Source organism: Protomyctophum parallelum (assembly GCF_964188405.1).
Source record: "Protomyctophum parallelum genome assembly, chromosome: 1".
Classification (NCBI taxonomy): Eukaryota; Metazoa; Chordata; class Actinopteri; order Myctophiformes; family Myctophidae; genus Protomyctophum; species Protomyctophum parallelum.
The window spans coordinates 91,945,781-91,958,240 of NC_139697.1; the positions used below are offsets into that span (position 1 = coordinate 91,945,781).

General features: G+C 46.2%; 1 protein-coding gene across 2 annotated transcripts in view; it reads left to right on the forward strand.

Annotated features, from left to right (window-relative positions):
• The window catches only part of trim37 (tripartite motif containing 37), a 44,720-nt gene extending 32,688 nt beyond the window's left edge, over nucleotides 1-12,032 (forward strand). Inside the window, exons 20-25 of one of the 2 annotated variants that reach the window (XM_083782153.1) lie at nucleotides 1,606-1,929; nucleotides 3,058-3,210; nucleotides 6,484-6,649; nucleotides 7,431-7,531; nucleotides 8,832-8,954; nucleotides 10,161-12,032. In XM_083782153.1, coding sequence (XP_083638279.1) covers nucleotides 1,606-1,929; nucleotides 3,058-3,210; nucleotides 6,484-6,649; nucleotides 7,431-7,531; nucleotides 8,832-8,954; nucleotides 10,161-10,228 — 935 coding nt within the window. In that variant the 3' untranslated portion in view covers nucleotides 10,229-12,032. Of the gene's footprint in view, nucleotides 1-1,605; nucleotides 1,930-3,038; nucleotides 3,211-6,483; nucleotides 6,650-7,430; nucleotides 7,532-8,831; nucleotides 8,955-10,160 lie in introns of those variants that run through there. The other variant, XM_083782154.1, reaches the window with a different exon arrangement.
• The last annotated feature ends 428 nt before the right edge of the window (nucleotides 12,033-12,460 follow it).

Sequence of the window (12,460 nt, forward strand, 5' to 3'; positions counted from 1 at the left end):
AGGTACGCACACACACACACACACACACACACACACACACACACACACACACACACACACAGCCCCGCCCCCCTGTGTCCCTGCTGCACAGCCAAGGTACACACACACACACACACACACACACACACAGCCCCGCCCCCTGTGTCCCTACTGCACAGCCAAGGTGTGCACTCGCGTGCACACACACACACACACACACACACAGCCCCATCCTCCTGTCTCCCTGCTGCACAGCCAAGGTACACACACACACACACACTCACCTTTAGGCCCGTCACAATTATTACATAATCGTCTAATCGTATTTTCTTTTTTTTTTGCATAGTCATTTCCATGTTTCCAACATTTGCAATGCAACATTTTCCAAAAGGAAACGGTGGAAATAGCAGATCTCCAAGCTTACAATCTCCTAGCTTATAATGACTAATATTCAACGTTTTGTTTTTTATGCTCAAAGTCGTTACATTTAAGTTATTCGTCATGTTTACGAAGCCTAAAAGCCAAACGGAAAATGTCGTTTCTATTCATAGTGTTCCAATGTTTGACGACGGCAGAAACGCAATTAAATTGATAATTGCAATTTTTGGAGCGACGGTCGTCAAGGAAAATGGCCCTACACTCACCAGTGGTGTATGGTCTGATACTTTGATAGATGGATTGAATTATTCAGAAATGTCACGGTTCTCCCAAGGGCCAAATTATGCCTACGTTACCATGCCGACATTGCACAACCTGCGGACAGATTGAAGATTAAGATGCTTAGGGTGGTACTGATGGTAAAACTTGTATGCTGTAACTTGGCAGATGGACATACAGCATCTCTTAACAATTTATTTCTAAAATACACGTCCTCCTTGTTCATACACTACAGCGTCACAAAAGCATCAACTGTAGCAGATCTGTTACTTTTGCTGTATTTCCATCCTGAAAAGTAACAGTTTTGGACATATGATATGAGGTTTCCACCTGACAGAAGATACAATAAAGCGGATTTGATTTGCACTTTTTCAAAAGCTGGGTTACAAATGGCTTCGCACAGAAAAGTAAACGCTCATCTAGAGATAACAGCACGGGAGACGTATAAAGCATGAGTTGAATACACTAGGGCGATTAAGCATCAAGAGAAACTTGATTTTAAAGCGAGACACAGACTCATTCAGCGCGTGCCTGACATGCTCAGGCAGGGATCTCCAAAAGTGTGGGAGCTCTCATTGATAAAATAAAATGCAATGGGCTGTATTTTGCGTGTCTTAAGTACCAGGTCTTATTACTTAACTTAAGACCTGGAGGCGTGGTCAATGCTCTTTGGCCACTCAGAATAGCCAAATGGCATTGATCACGCCTCCAGGTCTTTAAGTTAAGTAATAAGACCTGGTACTTAAGACGCGTAGTATATATAAAAAATAATTGACTCATATTTTCTTCTGGGGCAAAATATTTCTTATACTTAAATTTTGGGGGTGCTTGACATGAAAATGTTTGACAACCACTGACATGGCAACATCATTTCTTTTCAGAAAACCCATTAATACCTGAGGTCGATTCTATGAATGCCTTCTAAATCGGAAGTGTTTGAAGAACTGTTCTTCCATCCCCCCCCCCCAGCCCACCCCCACCACCCCAGGAAGGAGCGAGGAGAGCGTCGGCCGCAGGCCGTGCGCCGCTCGGCCCCGGACTCCGGCGTGCTGATCCGCCTCAAGGCCCAGATGGCCGAGGTGCGCAGCAAGATGTCCGACATCAAGTGTCAGGTGATGGAGGCGCGGGGGACGGGGGAGCCCCGGCCGGGGCCCTCGGGGGCCTCCTTCGGCGTGGAGCAGGGGCCCTCGCTCCTCCACCTGGATCCGGAGCTGGCGGCGGCCTTCCACAAGAGCAGCCAGCTGGAGATGCTGAGGAAAGGTTCTGCCGCTCGGTCCAAGCACTGCCGGCCCGGTGAGGAGACCACCGTGTCCCCAACAAGCGCTACATTTGGTTACATTTGCACACAGTGTTATGGAGGTCATGTCTGCTATTTTCAAAAGAATCTTGAAGAAACATTTGTGAATATCTTTGAATTTTAACAGAACTCCTGTATAGACCATACAGATCGCAGCCATCTTGCCATTAACCCATTCTGACCTGAGATCAGATTCTAAAACAGTTTGATTTTTCAAAAATAGTAGACCTATGAGCTTGTAGATCTGCTATTTTTCAATAGCTAAAGCACTGCATAACATAATGCTAACACCAAAAGGGGTTCCCGCCCCAAAATGGGTTAAGTTAATGGCAGGGTGGCAACTTTGGCGTAGCCGCAATTTGCATTTGACATTGCAGCTGTACTCTATCTGCATAGTGTTTCATAAAAAGTACCACCTGTTTTGAAATGTTACATAATGCAGGAGGCAGCAGGACGTTGCTTTACTGAAAGCAAGCGCTTCTAACCGGACACTTTATTAGACAGGAAGTAGCTCCTAACATGTCTACGGTGGAACACTTTGCAGATGGAAGAGGATAATTCGAGATTTTTGTACAGCTGCAATCTTGTTGAGTTTGACTTTGTTTAATACAATCAGATAGGACTTTTATGTTTGGATGTCAATTGCAAATTGCGGCTACTTGCCACCCTGTCATTAACTTAATGGTAAGATGGTGTATGTACTGTATGGATCCCTGACACAAATGGTTTTCAGGTGGGGGGTCCTTTATGACATTGGTTCTCGAAGGGGTCCGTGTGGGTGGTTCCAGGGGGTCCCCCCCCCAGCAAAAGTAGTTAATGTAGCGTCTCATCACTTTAACCACTTTATCCATTTATACGTTGGCTATTCAAAAATAGCAGATATACAAGCTTGCGCCGCGTCACTTTACAATGGCAAAGAATATTGAAACTTTTGAATAATTTTTTAACTTTTTTTTTAAACATCAATCTTCTCTCCTGGGGGTCACTGCCTGGCACCAAACATTTTCAGACGGGCGTTCCGCTGTCAAAAAACATATCGATGTGGGTGTCCTTGTCACAAAAAAAACCATTTGAAAACCACAGCTTTGTGTTGCTTTGTGCTGAGACTTGCTGTCGTTCCGCAGCCAAGAAGTGCGTGTCCCCCAAGCCGGAAGCCAGCAGTACTCTGGTGCTGAGGAGGGGTAGCAGCACGGACGGCCTGGACAAGGAGCTGAGAGGAGGAGGAGAGGCAGGGCAGAGTGGAGGAGAGGACAACCTCCTCTGTCCCCGAGCAGAGGGTCAGTATCACAACCTCCTCTGTCCCCGAGCAGAGGGTCAGTATCACAACCTCCTCTGTCCCCGAGCAGAGGGTCAGTATCACAACCTCCTCTGTCCCCGAGCAGAGGGTCAGTATCACAACCTCCTCTGTCCCCGAGCAGAGGGTCAGTATCACAACCTCCTCTGTCCCCGAGCAGAGGGCCCGTATCACAACCTCCTCTGTCCCCGAGCAGAGGGTTCGTATCACAACCTCCTCTGTCCCCGAGCAGAGGGCCCGTATCACAACCTCCTCTGTCCCCGAGCAGAGGGTCAGTATCACAACCTCCTCTGTCCCCGAGCAGAGGGTCAGTATCACAACCTCCTCTGTCCCCGAGCAGAGGGACCGTATCACAACCTCCTCTGTCCCCGAGCAGAGGGTCAGTATCACAACCTCCTCTGTCCCCGAGCAGAGGGCCCGTATCACAACCTCCTCTGTCCCCGAGCAGAGGGTCAGTATCACAACCTCCTCTGTCCCCGAGCAGAGGGTCAGTATCACAACCTCCTCTGTCCCCGAGCAGAGGGTCAGTATCACAACCTCCTCTGTCCCCGAGCAGAGGGTCAGTATCACAACCTCCTCTGTCCCCGAGCAGAGGGACCGTATCACAACCTCCTCTGTCCCCGAGCAGAGGGTCAGTATCACAACCTCCTCTGTCCCCGAGCAGAGGGTCAGTATCACAACCTCCTCTGTCCCCGAGCAGAGGGTCAGTATCACAACCTCCTCTGTCCCCGAGCAGAGGGTCAGTATCACAACCTCCTCTGTCCCCGAGCAGAGGGTCCATATCACTGCTGCTGGAACCATTCCACTGTCTGTTTGTTTTTAGGTGACATTAACTTAGGATTTTCTTTTGTAATCGCAAAAATCTACAAAGTCGGTGAAACTCTTTTGTTTTTGTTTTTCAAGTGAGAAAGTTAAATTGGTTCATGTTCATGTTCATGTTTATTTCATTTATGGATAGCATTACATACATTCATTTTGCATATCTTACTTTTTTTTCATTTTCCATAAATGAAAAGGGACAGGAAGAAGATAAATCTTATTTATACCTGCCCCTCTACACACATTAATACATCAAGTACTAACTGTCGGGCTAACAGCCACGACAGCACATCACAAAAAAATAAAAATAATAATGAATTTGAACCAAACCAAAACGAAAAGCAAAACAATAATTAAACCTCTAATTCATAATTTTAGATTTTCTCCAATGTAAACAGTTTCTTAAACTGAAATATTGCTTCACAGCTTTTCAACTCCCTCTTTTTTACATTCCATAACTGTATTCCTATGACGGAAATACAGAACTGTTTTAATGTTGTTCTCGCAAACCGGTGCTTAAAGTCATGCTTTCTTCTATGATCCTCATTTTCTGAACTGGGCACAAACAGTTTTTGTAACTGCTCTGGTAGGTCTCTGCTTTTTGCTTTATGTACTATTAACAAAGTTCTAAGTTCAACCAAATCCGTAATTTTTAGCAACCTTGATGATATAAAAAGTCTATTAGTATGTGCTCTAAAATCTTCATTATGAATAATTCTTAAGGCTCTTTTTTGTACGACGATATATTATGCTTTAGTCATTTTTATTTCAGGCCAGTATGAAGCAAAGCCATAGACCATAGAGCAATGCTCCAAAGTGCCACCCCACTAAACTAGCGTGGTGACAAAATCTAAAACTACTACAAAAAACAGGATAAACTTGACAGTGCCGTGCCTGCCTGCTCTCACATTGTTTTGATCAAATGAGAAAAAAAAAATCTGGACTTGGTCTCGACTCGGACTCTACCCCCTCCTCGGCTTTGACTCGGGTCTCGACTCGGACTCTACCCCCTCCTTGGCTTTGACTCGGGTCTCGACTCAGACTCTACCCCCTCCTCGGCTTTGACTCGGGTCTCGACTCGGACTCTACCCCCTCCTTGGCTTTGACTCGGGTCTCGACTCGGACTACCCCCTCCTTGGCTTTGACTCGGGTCTCGACTCGGACTCTACCCCCTCCTTGGCTTTGACTCGGGTCTCGACTCAGACTCTACCCCCTCCTCGGCTTTGACTCGGGTCTCGACTCAGACTCTACCCCCTCCTTGGCTTTGACTCGGGTCTCGACTCGGACTCTACCCCCTCCTTGGCTTTGACTCGGGTCTCGACTCAGACTCTACCCCCTCCTCGGCTTTGACTCGGGTCTCGACTCAGACTCTACCCCCTCCTCGGCTTTGACTCGGGTCTCGACTCAGACTCTACCCCCTCCTTGGCTTTGACTCGGGTCTCGACTCGGACTCTACCCCCTCCTTGGCTTTGACTCGGGTCTCGACTCGGACTCTACCCCCTCCTCGGCTTTGACTCGGGTCTCGACTTGGACTCTACCCCCTCCTCGGCTTTGACTCGGGTCTTGACTCGGACTCTACCCCCTCCTCGGCTTTGACTCGGGTCTCGACTCGGACTCTACCCCCTCCTTGGCTTTGACTCGGGTCTCGACTCAGACTACCCCCTCCTCGGCTTTGACTCGGGTCTCGACTCAGACTCTACCCCCTCCTCGGCTTTGACTCGGGTCTCGACTCAGACTCTACCCCCTCCTCGGCTTTGACTCGGGTCTCGACTCAGACTCTACCCCCTCCTCGGCTTTGACTCGGGTCTCGACTCAGACTCTACCCCCTCCTCGGCTTTGACCCAGGTCTCGACTCAGACTCTACCCCCTCCTCGGCTTTGACCCAGGTCTCGACTCAGACTCTACCCCCTCCTTGGCTTTGACTCGGGTCTCGACTCGGACTCTACCCCCTCCTTGGCTTTGACTTGGGTCTCGACTCGGACTCTACCCCCTCCTCGGCTTTGACTCGGGTCTTGACTCGGACTCGCTTTTTGGTGGACTCGACTAAAGCACTAGTCTGCCGTTTTATTGTTTCCGAGTTTAATTGTACACTTTGTGTTTTGATTTAAAATATTTGAATTGCTGTGTTTTTATCCCTATCGTATCGGATGTAAAGCACTTTACACTTTTCTGTGAGAAGTTCTGCATAAATCAAACCGTGTTGACTTAACCCATTTTGGGCGGGAACCCCTTTTGGTGTTTTAAACATTATGTTATAATTGAGCTATTTTTGAAAAATCGTGAACATATTTATTTCAGAAAACTGGAGGATTTAGAAGAATTTCTTTTAATTTCGAGGTCAGGCCTGTGGTGTCCAGCAGCAGCAACCTGATTCCTGATGTTGTCCACATCCCTCCCTGGTCCCCCCCCCCCTCTTCTTCTTCTTCCTCCTCCTCAGACAAGCAGCAGCAGGCAGCAGCGGAGGAGGCTCCGCTTCAGTCGTACAGAGGCCAGTGTCCCTCTTCTGCCGGGGGCGGGGCTGGCAGCGCCCACTACGCCCTGGTGCTGCCCAGCACCACCACCACCACTACCACCACCATCACCTCTGCATCCAGAACACTGGGGTATGTAATAAAGCACCACCATCACCTCTGCATCCAGAACACTGGGGTATGTAATAAAGCACCACCACCACTGCTGCATCCAGAACATTGGGGTATGTGTTAACACATTGACTGCTTGAGGTATTTTCAGTGAGGTGCCTCTATTCAAGGGGCAAAAATTACCCAGATCACGGACCACAGACCACCCGAGGCATGCATTTTGTTACCGCAACCAGCTACGCAGCCGTAATCGGCCGTAAATAAAGCTTGTTTTGATTGGAATATGGAGTCCAAGATAAAAGGGTGTTAAGGTTCCAGCTATCCTTGAAGTCAACGATTGGGAACCTTTTTGCTGATGGGCGGACCACTTCCAGTTTATCTCCTAGACATGGAGACGCTGATAGACAGTACCGGTAGTATAGCGCCATTCTAAAACTGAATCAATATAAAACATTAAAAGACGGAGATCTCCGTCCATGGCAGTCAGCGGTTGGATTTGAAAAGATGGAGAGCTCAGCTCTGTCCATGACACTTAATGTGTGTTAATTACATATTTAGTTGGTTTGAATTGTGTCTTACGTATGATTCATGAGACTATTTCATGTCTATGATGTGTCATGTTTTTTTCTTGCTTACTGTAAATCGCTCTGGATTAGGAGCGTCTGCTAAATGCCTGAATTGTCTGCATTTTATTCATTGTATGTCTGTCTGTACCTTGGCACCCTGGAACTGAGGGTCTGCCCTCAATGTGTTCTCCAAGGTTTTAAATGAATTAATTGAATGGTGTTTCTCTCAACCTCAGGGTAGGGCTGTTGATGGACCGCTCTCCAGAGGCTGAGGAACCGGCTAGTGTCCACCTGCTGTCCGTACAGGAGGGCCCCTCCTTGTCACATCTGGAAGAAGGTCAGTTCAGTTCTCTCGCCACACCAGGGACGTGCAGAGAATGTTAGAGAAGCAGGGGCACTTTTAGCAAAAGAAAATAATAATAATCAGCTATCAGCTACTTTTGAGGCGCAACCCCGCACTCTTTAGCTACTGGAGGTGAGGCGTACGACATGCACAAATTCTTTCAGCGCAAAATGCTGCGTTCAAGTTCAGCAGAGTTTGGATAAAGGCCTGAATGCTCCCTCCGGGTATGGCATGGAAAGGTGGGGGCATTTGCATTTCTTTCACCATAGTAAATGCTGCGTTCATGGAGGATTAGAAGAAGGTGACTGAAACAATGCAAATCCAAGGATATTAGTGATCTGCAGAACATTGAGGAATGGATTACTGCCAGAAGCTGGTTGTCAGGCTAAGCGTCACGTTTTCAGCAGGTCAGCAGAAGGCTGCTCTACTAAGTGCTTCAGTACACACACTTTCTAAATTTTTATCCCACGATTTTGTAACCCAGTTTTCTTTTCACCCAGTGCCAATTATCGAATGTAATCCTGGGCGCTACACTTCCTCTGCCAACCTGGGGGGGGCAGCGGACTGACCTCATGCCTCCTATGCATGAGGAGTCCAGGCTGCTTCTTTTCACCTGACAGAGGGGAATTTCCCTGGCCGGACGTAGCGCGTGGAAGGGACACGTTATTCCGACCAGTTCCTTTCCCCTCCATCAGGCGCCCCGGCTGGCCAGGGGGACACTTGTCATTTTTGATTGTGGCAATTTGTGTTAAATTTGGAGAAACCACTTATATTACTTGTGTTGTGTATTTAAATTGCTCTTGTTTGGTTTGTTAAGCAATTGACAGTTTGTGCATTTTGGCACTACTTTTAATTTGCAGTGGGAGCTGAATAATTTCAAAATGGAAATGTATGCGTGTAGCCAGACAATATGCTGTGTTCTGCCTAAATGTGTGTAGGATTACACTGCAGTCCAGATGGTACACAGTACATCCAACAATATTAGACGGGTGTTGCATCACACAGGGCAAAACTGGAGAGAAGAAAGGATCCGCACAGCGTCTTAGATGCTCCCATACAGACTTTATTAAAGGAGGGAAACAACGTGGTCAGGCAGCAGAGGCCTAAATGTTGTTTTTCCCGCTTGAATAAAGTTTCTATGCCGATCGTGTCTTCTCTTTAGGGTGTCTCAAAACAACCACAGTTAATTAACTCTGTGTTTTGCTTTACAGTGTAGCCGTAGTTATAGTTATCCAACTTCTGTGTGTGTGTTTGTGTGGCGTGTGCGTGTGTGTGCGTGCGCGTGCTGGAGCAGGCCAGAAGCAGTGTGTGCGCCTGCTACCGAGCGTGAGCAGTGACAGTGACATCGACTGTGACACAGACAATGAGGACGAGGCCACCGACGGCCTCTACGAAGACCAGCCTCAGGCCTCGGCAGGTAAACAACCCCCCACCATGTCTTCACTCTAAACCAGGAGAAGGAGAAGTAGTAAACAACCCCCCACCATGTCACCACTCTAAACCAGGAGAAGGAGAAGTAGTCTGCATGCTGTTTGGTAGCTCCCACAGGAAATGTATTTATTTAGAAGGATGACAACGTTTCGACCCCCTATGGTCATACCTGACGAAGGAGGAGCTACCAAACAGTGTGACTACTTCTCCTGTACGTATCCTTTTGTTCAGCACCTGAAAGTTTTTTAGAGATGTGCGTACTTTCCTTTGGATACCACTCTAAACCAGCACACACTCTAGCTTTTTACTAATCTCAGCACAAAAAGTTCGGAAACTTAACTTTGGTCCATTATTACTCCTAAACTCACTAAACATTGACTTGAATTGAATGTAAAAAACACAATCTGCCAGGGACGTGCAGAGAGTGTTAGAGACACAGGGGCTGAAATCCCACAAGAGGACACAAATTGCGAAAATAGCAAATCTACAAGCTCAAAACTTGTGAGCTTGTAGATCAGCTATTTTCGCAGCGCAAAATGGATTTCTAAACAAATTATTTCAACACAAAATGCTGTGTTCAAGTTCAGGAGAAGAAGAAAAAAGCAATTCTCCTGAATGCTGCCTTCCGGCATGGCATGGAAAGGAGTGGCATTTGCATTGGAAAGGGCAGTTGTTTTACAGACAGACATCAAAGGGGGCTTCAGCCTTTTACCCATGTGTGCACGTCCCTGCAATCTACATCATGTGGATCTTAGACTTAATGTGGATGTATCATGACTCCATGATACAGGTTTCAAGGGCCCCTCTGTATTCAATACATTATAAAATTATAGTAGAACATTTTAAAAAGTACAGTATAATACTAGCAGAGTGCATTACACTTTTGCCTCTTTAGTCCAATGTTTTAGATGCACAACACACAGCCATACTGTAAAACGCAGGGGACCCAGTACAGAACCCTGGGACCCTTTGTCAGAGTACCTGTTGTACCTGTCTGTCTGTGTCCCTCCCTTGTATGCCCATGTATGGAGATCCCTGATGTCATTTTTTCTTAAGCTTTTAATACATTTTTCTACTGTACCGGTACATCATATACATTGCGGGTTTTCAGCGAGCCCATGCAGTTTCTGCAGGAACTGCTTTTCGAGTTAAAGGTTCATTATCGTAACGGAAGCTTCCATGTCCTCCCCAGGAGAGCAGCTCCTTCTCTCTGACGACCTGGGCCTCGGCTTCGCCGTGGGAGAGCCCACCGAGAGGTGATCTGTAAGGAGGGCCCACCGAGAGGTAATCTGTAAGGAGGGCCCACCGAGAGGTGATCTACTAAGGAGAGGTCTTCTCCAACCCGTCTTCTTCTCCTGGCCGGTTCCCACAGCAGTATGAGAGAGAGGAGGAGAGCAGGACACCACCTTGTAGAAACTAGACCTTCTAGAAACCTCTTAGCTCCATATTCTAACATTTAGTGTCTTTTTTCCCCAGTTAATTGATACCCCACTTGATCATACTACAGCGTCATACAAAAGCAGCTAATCTACAAGCTCGAAACGCGGCACGAAGCGATCTGCCACCTTTTCCGTTTTTGAATTTTTGGATTCTGAAAAGTACCGTGTTTTGGACGTAATGAGGATTCTACCCGACGAGGACAATTTGCATGCAAACACCACTTTGGACTTTGGAGACGACATTACCGACTGCATTATTCCTACATATTATTTGTGAAACGGAAAAGACTGAAAGTTTTGGTATTTTTGACGTGAATGAACCCCTTTTCATGGCCACCTTTTATTGAACTCTCTGCGGTCTCACTAATGAAGCTCTAAGTACGAGCTAAATGAACAACCCTTCAGTTCTATTAGATGCGAGTGGTTATTAACATGGACCCTCGAGGGAGGTGTACGTATGTGTACAGAGAGACTGTTATAGCTGCAGTTGCAACAACATTGGCGGTGGCTATTCGGGTTGGGAGCTATCGGGGGTTGCAAATGGACCCTTTACAGGTCTGTAACTATGTGAGCGTATTTCTACTCTCTCATAGTTATGGTGTTCCTTGAATTCAAAGGTTTGAAGAACCACTGGTATTGTAATTGTATAACAGACTCTGGTTCCTTCCGTTCCCAAACCCTTACCTACATGTGACAATTCTGTACATGACCGAACTCCAGTTGTCATCAACTACACGTTTGCTTGTGAGCGCCAACTTTCCCCACCGAACATACTTTGAGGTACCATCACTAGTCGGCACCTCGTGTGTCCGGTTTGTTTGTTTGCGAGGTCTTGTGTTGTTCGTTTGACCTCCGGTGTTTTTGGATAGCCGCCTCTAAATGATTAGAGCACGTCATTGCCACCGCCAAAGGTTTTGTTTAATCAGTTTGACTGAAATAATCTACGCTGTTGACATCATTGTACATGTGTTTGTAAAGTTCACTCGTTTTGCACTGTAGATGATCTTAATTGGCGAGTAGAAGCTTGTTGTCACATAGAGATCCATGAAGGATAGTTTTTCTTTCACCGTTCATTGTGCCTAAAACACTGCATGGCTTTTATTGGCTGCATTCGGAGAGGCTTTTAGGCTTAGTTTATATTCATACGGCGGTGTGGCTCGCCCCAAAAATAGCCATCCTCCATTGGAGATTTTCAGCGGGCAACACCCAGGCATAACTAAGTAGACTTAATGCGTAAAAGACGCAGCTGTGTTCTTCGAGCCTAATGTCACAATCCATCAATACAGATTCCTCTGTTTCTTTCCTGCACAAAATCCAGTGTTAAATTAACACTGTTTTGCTGACCAACATGTTTGTTTTTGTTATGTTAAGAGTGGAAGTGTGTGTACTACGCAGTAGGTACATGAGCATGACATGTGATTTAATCATGGAGTATCTTTGCTGTTTGTTTCCACTCGTCTTGTGTCTGTGCTATTTCAGCCATGTTTGCTTTATTTTTTATTTCATTTTATTTTTTACAGCAGAATGCACATTAGGATTTTTACTTGGTCGTGTACATTTATTTCATGTAACTAACAGAGTATGAACTAATAAATTAAATATTTTATGGTTTCCTGCCAAACTGACCACAGTCATGATTGTTTTTTTTAGATGAGACTCCATTTCTGTTTTGTTTGTTGTTCTGTTTAACTTATGTGAAATGGATATTACTTTATTTTGAAAGCTGCACTTGCATCTTACTGTATGTCAGGCCAAATCTTTGTATTTTTTCTCTTCTCACATAACCATTTGAACCCTAGCATCCCTGTTTATGGGAAACATTAGCCGAAAATGTCTCACAACGGGTCGTTGGTGTAGAGGGAAAAAAGGAGCAAACAGAGTATAGAGCTCAAGGTCAAATATCGGGAAATGAACAAAAGCCATTAATTTACACAACACTGATAGTAGTGTCAAAGACGTCTATGAAAAAGTTTAATCTGCAACATAATTGCATTCAACATGTAGGGTTCTCTGCTTCGTCTTTCAGCTAAGGGGGTTAACCTTAACTCTTTAC